We start from the raw sequence: 12,590 nt of genomic DNA, 5'->3' as shown, positions 1-12,590 counted from the left end.
TGTAATTATTGCAATATATTGGAAACATTAAATAAGGAACAAAATTAATATTTGTATAATATTAATTTCCAGGAGATTGGGGTGGGGGAGGTCAGGGTTTGTCTTTGTCACACCAGATGTGTACTTGTGCGTTAGTCACAACCCATGATAGTAAGTTGGGTAGTGTTTTGAGCTCATCTCTCAACACTTATAGGGCGGATTTAAGTTTTGATTTGATTTTTTTTATAGATATGAAAATATCTATATCTTTTTATTTCTATATACTCTTCTATTCCATCTTTTTCTATAGGAACTGTTAGCAGATTTTGGTCCAGCAGTGGAATAAAAGGAAATTTTGATCTCTGGGGGAGGGAGAGTGGATAGATAGATTGGACAAAGGACAACAAAAATCAATATAACAATTATCTGTGATAATGGGAAATGTGGTAAAGTATGTTAGTATTAATCTTAATGGTTTAAACAACCCTGTGAAAAGGAAGAGAATATTTGCTTATTAAGAAAATGGGAGCAGAACTGGCCTTCCTTCAAGAAACACATTTACTTGATAAGGAACATCATAAATTAAAAAAGGCCTGGGTAAGCCAGTTTGCAGCATCATCCTTCAATTCTAAAGCAAAGGGAGTGGTGATCTTAATAAAGAAGAATCTTCCAGTTGTAAGACAGAATGTTGTAAATGACCCAGCAAGTATGTATGTGAAGGTATACTGTCCGATATACTCTGAATCTTGGACCCTGATAAATCTATAAGCCCCAAATGTAGATGAAAAGTTTTTAAAGGAAACTTTATTGGCAGATGCAAATCAAAATAGTGGCAGGGGATTTTAATTCTTGTCTGGATCCCGTTCTGGACAAAACAACAAGAGCAGTGGCTAGGGAAAGGATAGCTAGAGCCACCTTAGTTTCAACGAGAGAGCTGAATTTAGTGGATGCCTGGAGGAAATTACATACAAGACAAAGAGACTATTCCTTTTACTCCAGTAGAATGATTCGTGCTCCAGAATAAATTTATTTTTACTATCAGCCCATATTTTGCAGGATAGAATAATGGAAATTGAGTACGAGCCAAGAGTTTTGTCAGACCCTTCACCTCTATTATTATCAACTACTATGCCTGATAAGCAGGACAAGGTATATAGATGGTGTTTCAATACATTGTTGTTGAGAAAATCTGAATTTTGTGACTTTATAAGAAGAAATATTGGGATCTTCTGTGAGACTGTCATTCTACTGCCAATAAATTTATGAAATGGGATACCTTAAAATCTTATTTAAGGGGTTGAATAATTAGTTATACTTCGAGAACTAAAAAAGAATACATGAGGGGATTAGATAAATTGGAACGAGATACATCATTTGGAAAAGGACCTGCAGTTGAGGAGCTCAGAATAGAAACTAAGAGTACTTATTAATAAAAAGCTTGAGTATAATACGTTACAAACTTACAATATAGAGAAAGCAATAATGAGAAAAAAACAAAGGTACTACACGCTGGGGGAGAAAGCTCACGATGTCCTATCTTGGCAACTGAAAACAGAGCAGGTCTCTAGAACATTTAATGCAATTGAAAGAAGCCAATAGAATCTCTTATAAGACACAGGAAATTAATAAGGATTTGAAATTATTATTTTCCAAATTATACAAATTAGGATTTTAAGGAGATATTAATAAAATAAATGATTCTTTGTCACAATTGGTCTTCCCAAATTTGGACTTGGTAGAGCAGATGGAACTCAATGCATCTTTTACTCAATTGGAGATAAAGGAGGCATTGAATTCACTGCACGTTAATAATCTCCCAGCAAGGATGGTTTCTCACAAAATGCCATAAAGAATTTAAGGACTTGTTAATGGCTCTATTTACGGAGATAGTAAATCAAGTGGTTGGATCACATTCCCTGCTGGACTCTTTCTCAACAGCAATAATAACAGTAATTCCCAAAAAATGATAGAGATCCATAGAAATTTGTCTATATGATGACTGTTTCATTGTTAAATACAGACTAAAATACTAGCCAAAGCTTTAGTAAACAAATTAGTGAGATTTTTGTCAAAATTGATAAATAAGGATCAAACAAGACTTGTTAAGAAAAGTCAATCACCGGACAATGGAAGTAGATTTCTTAGTATAATTGACTTGGCCAGAAAAGTGGAGACTTAGGTGTGGCAGTTGCCTTGGATGCAGAAAAGGCTTTTGATAGACTGGGGTAGGATTTTTTATTTGAAGTGCTGGAAAGATTTGGATTAGGTCAAAACTTTATAAATTGGATTCGAGCCCTATATAACGAACCTAAGGCCAGAGTTGTGATAAATGGGCAAGTATCTCTAGCAGACAAGGATGTCCATTATCTCTGATTCTTTTCGTATAGGCTATAGAACCTTTGACGGAAATTATTTGATGAGATCCAGACATTAGGGGGTTCAGGATCAACCAAGATGGATATAAAAATCAGTCTGTTTGCAGATGATGTATTAATATATCTGACAGAACTAGAAACTTCTTTGCAAAATTGAATTTACAACTGGAAGACTACAGGAGGGTTTCTGGGTATAAAATAAATTGGAATACAAGTGAGATTATGTCGTTAATTGATGGGGATTATACAAATTTTTAAAGAAATACGCAATTTAGAAGGCTGAAGAATGAGATTAAGCATTTGCGGATCAAAAAGGATAATGACTTGAAACTTTTATACAAAATGAACCACCTCCCCTTGCTTAAGTTGAAGATTTAAATAAATGGATAACTCTTCAGATAACTTTGATTGGAAGAGTTAATTGTGTTAAAATGAATTTATTCCTGCATGCACAGTACCTTTTTCAGTCTCTTCAAATACCATTACACAGAATTTTTTTTCCAAAATTTGAATAAATTAGTTAGGAAGTTTCTTTGCAAAGGTAAGTTAGTCAGAGTCTCCATGGAAAAATTAACTTGGAAATATCATAGGGGGGGAGGGGTGAGGGGGTTTGTCATTCCCAAATTTTAAATATTACTATTGGGTGGCCCAGATGAAATTTGTCACATCCCTCTTTGATGGAAGATGCAAGCCTTCATGGGTGGAAATTGAACAGTACAAAGTCAGAGAGAATAGCAGAAGATCTCATATAAATGGGATACTAAATCTATTTCTGGTGAAAAATAAGAACTTTTAACAAACCACATTTTGAATATTTGGTACGTTGAATAATTTAATTGGAAAGGGAGAAATAGCTTCAAAAATGCTCTCGACTCAAAATAGATGAATTCTTTAAAAAATTTTACATACATGGTCCCGGTAAAGGGATAAGGTTTGTGGAAGATTGTTATGTGCAAGGGCAACTAATGTCATTTGAACAGTTAAAAAAGATATAATATTCTTAACAACACAATCTTCTGCTATTTTCAATAAAGAACTTTTATCAGAGATGAATTTGGACTGGCCATGACGTTACCAGAATGTAGTGAAATGAAGATTTTGATTCAAAAAGGGAAACAAGGAAGTTTACATCTGCAATGTATTCCTTACTTCAGTCGTGAACTCTCAAGCAGGAGTTATATATCAAAACAAAGATTAGAATCAGGCTTGAATTTTAGTATTGGTGGTAAGATTGGACTGATTTTCGTCAGGACTGCACAACCAATACAATTAATGCAAGATACAGATTGGTGTAATATAATTTTTTGCATCAGCTATATCTTACCCCATAGAAATTACATAAATTAAATTCTAATATATTGGATACATGTTTTAGATGAGGTGAAGGGGAACCTTTTTACATTCCACCTGGTCATGTTCTAAAGTGAAACCTTTTTGGGAAAATGTAAGAATTTTATTAGACCAGATTGTTGGGAAACAATTGCCACAAAGTCCAGAATTGCTTCTCCTCAGAAATTCTGCGGACGCAAGACCCCAAACGAGGCTGCCAAACTATCAATTAGAATTTCTTAAAATTGCATTGGTGGTGGCTAGGAGATGTATTGTGGCTACTTCTAAGTCTGATTCCTTTCTGGATTTAGCCTGATGAAATGCGGAAATGCACAGTTGTGCTCCCCTGGAGAAAATTACAGAATCTAAGGAAGTATAACATGTTTTTGCAGCTATGGCAGCCTTACTTGCAGAACACAGAGTTGAATACTTAGGGAATACTTATCCTGTTCCTGAGTTCTACATCCTGGATCTTTCCCCTATTTGAGATCTAGGCAAGAAAAGGAATTAGATCCTCTGAAATGGATTCCAGATTCTGACAGTTTCTCCCCTTTTCCTGCTTTTTTGTTTCTTCTCTTTTTATCTATTTTCTTTTTCTTTCCTTTCCATTTTTATTTTGGGGTTTTGCTGGGGGGGGGGGGGGGGGGAGGGGATGGGGTAGTTTGCCAATATGGACAACTTTTACCATTAATTTTTTTCAATTTATGCATTTAAGTAATGGTTATTTCTTGATACATGTTTGACCACAAAATTAAAAGTATTCAAAAAAAAGGTTACCAGGGAGAGATGAGGGGCCCTTAAGAATCAATGCAGTCTTCTGTGTTGACTCATGACGGCATTGCCCAGATGCGGTTCAAAGGGAATCAAGTTTGTGGATGATACGGCAGTGTTGGTCTCATCGCAACAATGATGAGTCGGCTTACAGAGGGGAGGTTGGGAAGCGCATCAAATGGGGCAAGAACGACAACCTGAATCTCAACATGGACAAGACAAAGGAAATGACAGTGGATTTCAGAAGGATGAAGGCCAATTACTCTCCATGACTCATCAATACTCCATCATGGAGAGCTCAAAGTTCCTTGGTGTGCATATAATGTATATCCTATCCTGGACTCACACCACCTCATTTGTCAGGAAGGCGCAGCAGCTATGTCTACACTTTCTAAGGAGGTTGAAGAGGACAAGGCTATCAGCCCTCATCTTGCCAACATTTTACAGCACAATTGAGAGCGTCCTGTCTGGCTGCATCATTGTGTGGGACAGTAGCTGCAAAGCATCAGACCAGAAGTCAATACAGAGGGTCATCAAAATGGCTAAGATCACTGGGATCTCCCTTTTCTCTATTGATAATATTCACTAGGTACATTGCTTAAATAGGCTCAAAGAATTAGTGAGGACTCCTACCATCCAGCACATAGTATCTTTGACCCATTACCATCAGGAAGGAAATACAAGAGCATCAAAATCAGACTGGGGAAAAAGCTCCTTATCGCAGGTTGTGAAATTGATGAACTGTATTCTGTGCCCTTGGGTCTGTTAGAAATGAAACGGGTAAATGATTCCAAAATATTTCCAGATATTTATTTTATTATATCTTTTTGCATATATGATTAGTATGTGCTGTGTATTGTGTGTGCACTGTGGTTCGGACAAATGCTGCTTTGTCCGGCTGTTAGATGATATTAAACTTGAACTGAGTGCGTAGCCACTGGAGACAGGCAAGGGTGAAACAAATATTTCTTATCTGTATTTACTGTGGAGAAAGCTATGGATGCTCGGGAGTTTGGGGAAGTACAGAATGACGTTTTAGAGAGTCCACATTACTGATGAGGGGATGCTGGAGGACTCAGAATGCATGAAATGTACTTCAGGAAATTGTGGGAGCACAGGCAGGGATTTCTACCATCATTGATAGTTACCGGTGAGGGTGGCTAATGTGGTGCCTTTATTGATCCATCTCCATTTGGATTAGAGAGAGCCGATCTGGCTTTATGCATGGGAAACTGTCTTGCACAAATTTAATACAGTTATTTGAGGAGGCCACCAAGAGGAATGAAGAGGGCATGGCAGTAGCTATCGTTAAAGTGAACAATGACAAGGAACCTTGCAATTACCAAAGTTCTTTCCTCACTACCACCCAGGATTTTAAGAAAGGAAGGAGAGCTTCAAATACATAGATCACTGAACTCTCTTCCAGGGAAGGTGGGATTTATGAAAAAGGAACCAATTATGCCCAAACTGGAAAAGCAACTTCCTCACAAGGAGGTTCCCTAGTTTGGGAACCCAAGAGAGTATCATGAAGCAGTATGTGGATAGTCCAACTTGAAGAGAGACCAAAATAGACTTTGCACTAGAAAATTAGCCTGGCCAGGTGACTGGAGTTTGGGAACAGTGATCATTTCTGGAGCTTGTGGGAACAGCTGAATTGGGGGAAGGTAAACATTATTGGACAAGAGCTTATGGGGTGAATTAGAAGATGCTGTTATTGAGCAGGAATTGTCAAAAAGAGGGAAAGGATCCATGTGAAAGGTTTAGGAAGCTAGAATCAGAGAGGGCCTTGAAGAACAAAGTTTGTAGGAAAGGATTCAAACGGGCCATTTGGAAGGCCAAAAGTGCCTGAAATATCCTTGGTAAGTAGTAATAAAGAGAATCCAAAGACATTTTATACTTATATTAAAAACAAAGCCCACAAACAGGCAGAAGTAGCTAGGACCCATGGCTACTCCTTTAATTTGGAGGAAGTGAGGCGAGTTAAAAGGAAAAGTTGTTTAAAGTGAGGACAAGTTCTGCCAGGTGGAGGAGGGTGGTGTTAGATCAAAAATATAGCAGGATCTTTTACAGATATACAGAGAATCAGCAGATGGCGTTTAATCTGGACTGTATGAGATGTTGCACTTTGGGAGGTCAAATGGAAGGGGAATGTATACAGTTAATGCCTGGACTCTTGAAATCATTGATGTTTAGAGGAATCTGGGGGTTGAAGCCCAAAGATTGGTGGAAGTGGCCATGCAAGTTGATTGGGTGGTAAAGAAAATGTTTGGTACGCTTATCTTCATTGGTAGGGGCGTTGAGTTAGACAGTAATGAAGGCATGTTGCAGCTCTGTAAAGATTTGGTTATGCCACACTTGGAGTAATGTGGTCAACTGCAGTCACTGCATTACAGGAAGGATGTGGAGTCTTTGGAAATGGCAGAAAAGAGATTTACCAGGGTGTTGCTTGATTTTGAGGTGAACATATTTTTTTTCCCCTCTACAGTTTCAGGGAAGACCTAATAGAAGTTTAAGTAATTGTGAAAGGGATTGATAGGGTAGAGTCAGAATCTCTCAGATTAAAAAATGTCACATCCTTGAGAATGTGCCTGTGAGGTGGGTCAGGGAAGAGTTAGCTCCATCACATCCCCAGGCAGCCCATTCCAGCAACCATTACAATGTAAAAATAAACACTACAAGCTTTCCCCTTTCATCTTCAACAGAACATCTGAACTTTCACATTCTCTGCGCAAACTACGTTGGCAAACATGCCACAATGCCTTCTTCGCCAGCCTATTTACTTCTTACTTTTAAGGGACGTGAAACAAAAGGACCTATTCATTAACATTTTTATCATGCTCTGCTATGTGCATGCCCTATCCTGATTCAACTCTCGCAAATGCATCACCTCATATTTAGAGATTAAATCCCAGATCTTCCCAACCTTCCTGTGATCTCTACCCAGTTGTGGCCTTACACAATCTTCCTCACTATTCACGACAATAGCAACTTCCATGTCATCTGAAGACTTCCTCATCAAATCTACATTCACATCCAGATAAAAAAATCAAAGTAGTCGAATATTCATTACTGTTGTGGTTGGGCAATGGTCCCATGTTCTCTGGTGTGCCACACAAGAGTGAGGCTCACTGGATACAGCATGGCTCCCATCTGTTTCTGCCCACCCTCATCAAACAAGCATTTCAATATTTATATTTGCATAAACATCCCCTCCCAAGGCAACTATCTTGTGGAGCAGGCAGATGGCTCAAAAACGAGAATTAAATGCAATTAGCCTGGAGATGGGACTGATTCCTTGCGAGAATCACTGCAGCAACCGAGAGTTCAAAAGGTTCCCCATGGTACAAAATATAAAGTCTCGACTAATACCAGGCACTGCAATAGCACGTGAGCTCAATGACAGCCGGGAAGAGAATAAAGTCAATACGTACCTTTGATCTACACCACGACTAAGTAACAGCAGGTGCTCAGGACAATAGGCTCCCCACATGTACCCATCTATCCACAATGCCCAAAATGACAAAGTTCTTCCTAAACCTGTCCCCCACTCCTCGCCCAGACCTGACCTGCACCCCTTCCAATCTCACAGACCTGGCCCTGGCCCCTACACCTCCCCTCCAATCGCCCAGACCTGACCCTGCCCCCTTCACCTCCCCAATCACTCAGACCTAGCCCTGCCCCCTACAACTCCCCAATCACCCAGACCTCACCCTGCCCCCTCCCTAGACCTGACCCTGCCCCCTTTTCCTCCCCAATCACCCAGACCTAGCCCTGCCCCCTACAACTCCCCAATTGCCCAGACCTCACCCTGCCCCCTCCTCAGACCTGGCCCTGCCCCCCCCCCCACTCCACCAGACTATCATGTGTTTCAACTTTGCTGACATTACATCCAGGGTCAAAATTCCCTGTGTCTCATCTGAAATCTTTTCTACCTGTTATTTAAAAATGTTTTTTAAAAAGCCAATCATGCTGTAATGATGCTGGATTTCAAGAAGTTCGGAGCAAGAGAGAGGTTCTGTTTCATATTGTTCCCAGGCTGACAATCAAGCCCCTGTGGGGGACCTTTTCCATTCACACATGCAGTTAACAAGCCGCAATCACAAACTGTCCCAGATTCCGGCCGGCGTCAGTATAAGGGAAAATTATACTCTCGTACTTGGAAGCTCAATACCAGGAAACGGAACTTGCAGCATATGTACAGCTAAAAGCATAAAATGTACAAAAGGCAGAATAAATTAATAAAACAAAACAGAACAAGGTACACATCAATATAACTCTCGGACTAATAGGAAAGGATGCTGCTTAGAGACTCCTGCCAGAGCCAGGGGTGAGAGTGACGTCACATCCCTCCGCACTGTGCAATGTCAAGCAACCAGATCCAACACATTTCCGTGTCAGCTGTAGGCTTGTCACTTCAATCTCCTGTCAGTACACCACAACTCTAACAGTCCATGTCAGTGGTCAGCAGAATCACACAAGCAAACCACTTTCAGGAGATCCAACATCCTTGAGTGGAGTCAGTTGGCACTTCCTTAAATTGTATTGGCAATTCCCATGATTTAACTGGTTAAGGCTGTGTCACAGTGTTGTTATTCAGAACAGGACAACTGGGCACAATCCTTCAAGCTCAGTCACAGTGGAAAGGAATGGAAGAAAGGAAAAGAGTACAAAGCTGTGGAGAACAATGGTGTTCATGAACAAGCACTTGCACAAGGAGGAGAGTGTATGTAACTGAGTGACAGGACAATTGGAGGTAGGTAGGTGCACTCAGGGGTTGGCATTGCTGATGGAGAGCAAGTGTTTGCATCTTTGTGTAAAGGAAGCATATGTGCAAGTAGTAGTACGTCCAGGAAAGAAGCAAACTGAAAACATTTGAGAGATGGCAAGAATCAGGAAAACTGCACACAGGACAATAAGTGGGCAAAGTTTGGACAAACAGGCTGAAACCAACATGACGGATTCAAGCACACGAGTTGGCAGCACAGCACTTTCAGGCTGAAGAACTGGTAGAACAGCATCTCCTTGCAAGTTAGTTAACAAAAAAAAGCAAACATTTTACCTGCAGTCACACAAACCATTCAGTGTCCGAAGAAAACACACAAAATTTAGCAATGGCAACAGCCAAGCCAAAATAGTGCCCCACTGATCTCACACACAGGCTGGACAATACTACGCGAGTGGTTCCAACACGCTCACATCCATTTGCTTTGAGGCAGGCTTTCTGCAAACTCCAGCCCCGTGTATTCCTTACGTGGCAATTCCAGGCCAGAATGGATCATTGTGTTCTTCACAGCCGGAGGTGAGTGCCGACCATCCGCCATGTCGTACTCGGCATACTGAGCTTCTCCGTGTATCACTGCCAGGCCCAGCCGCAGTCTTTCAGCATACGACTGTGCTCTGAAAGGAAGATCTTGACAGGTTTAGCATTACTGTATACAGCATGAAGCACATCTCCAATTCAAATCAAAAGCACAAAGAATTGCATCAATAGCAAGCAACTTGCATCAATAGCAGGAGTGCACTTCCAGCCACGCCTACAGATGGATGACACCCAAGGTCGACGAAGCACAATCCAAACCCAGTAAGCAACATTAAGATCTTGCAGAGGTAGAGTGGCACAGCCCAGAAATGGGTCTGTAAGCCCCCTTGGTCCATACCAATCTATTTGCCCACTTATATGAATACCCTTCTGTGTCTGACCAATGTAAGTGACTGAAAACCTCAAATCCAATGACAATCAGATTCTGCCACCTCCTCTGGCAGCACATCCCAGATATCAAACACTAAAAACCTACCCCTGTTGCAATAATGACTTTCCTTCACCATTATAGTCAAACATTTTAATTAATGCCAATTTGCTCAATATCTGACAGAAATGGCATTGTTTGACACGAGCAAACAAAAGTTTCAGGATCTAGATGAACTTGGAAAATAAGCAAAGAAATTTTACTTGGACCCATGTGAGATGTTGCATTTTAGTAAGTTAAAACAGTCAACAGAAAAGCCCAGGAGAGTAATGTCAAACAGAGAGGCGCAAAAAAAATAGTACACAGGTAGGTGGAGTTATAGAATTATAGGGTGCTGAAGGAGGCATTTGGCATAGTTGACCATATAGAACACAAAACATTACAGCACAGTACAGGCCCTTTGGCCCACCTTGTTGTGCTGACCTGTATATAACTACCAACAAAGAAACCCTCCCAACCTCAATCCTCTATTCAGTCAGAGCCTTGACTAAGATATGTTTATTATGTTACAACTGTGCCTAACCACACTTGGATTATTGGACACAATTCTGGTCACTTTATTATTAAGCTGAAAGGCATGCAGAAAAATATTCACAAGACTGTTCTGGGACTAGTGCATTTCAGTTGTGAGAGGCTGAAACATTTGTTCCCGGTGTGTGGGAGAGTGAGAGGGGAACTTCAAGATTTACAAAATCACAAGGGTCAGAAACACAGTCTGTGAGTATATGGAACAAGCTGCCCAAGAAAGTGGACACTCAGCCCACTGTTCTTACCTCTTTGCAGCAGCAGGGGACTTTGCAACAATGATTGCATTCCTGTAATCCTGAATCTGTAAAAGAACAACCATGCAACGGGGGTTATCATGGAAATGAAATGGGCTGTGAAGTCGAAGGAAATCGCTACAAATTGGTGATGGGTACAGATTTAGAGAAAGAAATGAAAGCATAATGTGGCCACAAGCTGAGCACCTGCTCCACTATTCAGTGAAACTAGAGTGAACTCCATCACTTCCTGCCCAGTTCCCCGATCCCACTTTCTTTTACATCAAAAGGATACAATTTCAACTCTGAAGATATCCAAGGACTGACCATCGTCAGCTGTGCCACGCATCTTTTCACATAGTCACTACTGAGAGCTGGGTAAAGAAACCTCAGATTGTGGAGTTGAATACCTGGCTCCTTACACCATATGTCCTAGTTCCAGGATCTCCAGAAGAAATGATTTCTCTACTTTCACCCTGTCAACTCCTCTCATGACCCAATTTAATCTCTCATTCCACTTCATCAATATCAATAGAACTGTCTTGATCTTTCTTTGTGAAAGTACCTCTTCCTCATAAGAATCATTCCAGACATTCTGCATCCTATTTAGAAGCCAGGACACCCTCTGTTAGATGCAGAGACTAAAACTAAGCACAGTGGCCTAAATATGGTATCATCAAAGCCTTGATCAATCTCAGCAAGGTTGAAGGCCAAATTACATTTGTCCACCTGCCTGCTGCTTTTGCTGCTTCTGAACCATCGGACGCAGATACCCAGAGTATCTGGAATCTGAGGTCTGTACCACAATAATTGGTACGGGGACCTTCTGTTGTCGGACGGTAGACAGGCTGATCACTAAGTTTGCAGATGATAGAAATAGGTGGCGCCACAAAAACAAAGTTGTTTCAAGACATAGCAGAACAAAGTTCATCTGGAAATTTGGGCAGAGCTATGGCAAACCCAGACAAGTGTGAGACAATGCACTTTGGAAAGTCAAACTGGCGGGACATGTAGTGGAAATGTCAGGATCCTTGGGCGTTACTCCAGAGCTCCCTGAACGTGGCAACAGAGAGGGAGGATACTGAAGGCGGCAGTCGGTACGCATGCATTCAGAGGCCAAGGCATTGAGTTGGCTGGCACATCATATACATATGTACAAAATATTGGTTAGATGTACCCTGTACAGTTGTGGTTGTCACTCTCAAGGAAGGATGTGGTTGCAATGAAGTTCAAAAGATACTCATCAGGATGTTACCTGAAATGGATGTTTTAGTTGCAATAAAAGATTGGAAAGACTGAGTTTATTTTCATTGGAATGCAAAGGGCTGAGTAATGTTATGGAAGTTTATAAAATTATGAAGGCATAGATAGGATGGTTCAAATCTTTCTTTTCCCCAGGGCAGGGGAGTCTCGAACAAGAGAACACAGATTTAAGGTGAGAAGAGAGTAATTTTAAGATCCAAGGGGAAAGTTTGTCCACAGAAAGGGGAATGAATATTTGGACTGAGCTGCCAAAGAGGTAATGGAGGCAGATACAATAACAACATTAAAAGGGATTTGGATAGGAAAGGAGCGGACTGATGCAGAACGAATGTAGGTAGATGGAATTAGCAGTGATTAGAGCATCA

At 40.6% G+C, this 12,590-nt stretch overlaps 1 protein-coding gene across 5 annotated transcripts in view; it reads right to left on the bottom strand.

The window, feature by feature from the left end:
* LOC138759367 (phosphoribosyl pyrophosphate synthase-associated protein 1) overlaps window positions 1-12,590 on the bottom strand; it is a 53,166-nt gene that overhangs the window by 8,160 nt on the left and 32,416 nt on the right. For 3 of the 5 annotated variants that reach the window (XM_069929623.1, XM_069929624.1, XM_069929621.1), the window contains exons 7-9: window positions 10,975-11,030; window positions 9,706-9,851; window positions 8,611-8,655 (exon numbers count right to left, since the gene is read on the bottom strand). In XM_069929623.1, coding sequence (XP_069785724.1) covers window positions 8,611-8,655; window positions 9,706-9,851; window positions 10,975-11,030 — 247 coding nt within the window. The remainder of the gene's footprint in view (window positions 1-8,610; window positions 8,656-9,705; window positions 9,852-10,974; window positions 11,031-12,590) is intronic. The other 2 variants (XM_069929625.1, XM_069929622.1) reach the window with 1 other exon arrangement.

This window comes from Narcine bancroftii, chromosome 3 (assembly GCF_036971445.1).
Source record: "Narcine bancroftii isolate sNarBan1 chromosome 3, sNarBan1.hap1, whole genome shotgun sequence".
In the NCBI taxonomy this organism is placed as follows: Eukaryota; Metazoa; Chordata; class Chondrichthyes; order Torpediniformes; family Narcinidae; genus Narcine; species Narcine bancroftii.
The sequence above is the reverse complement of the archived record's forward strand: the minus strand, read 5'-3'. Positions and strand labels throughout refer to the sequence as shown.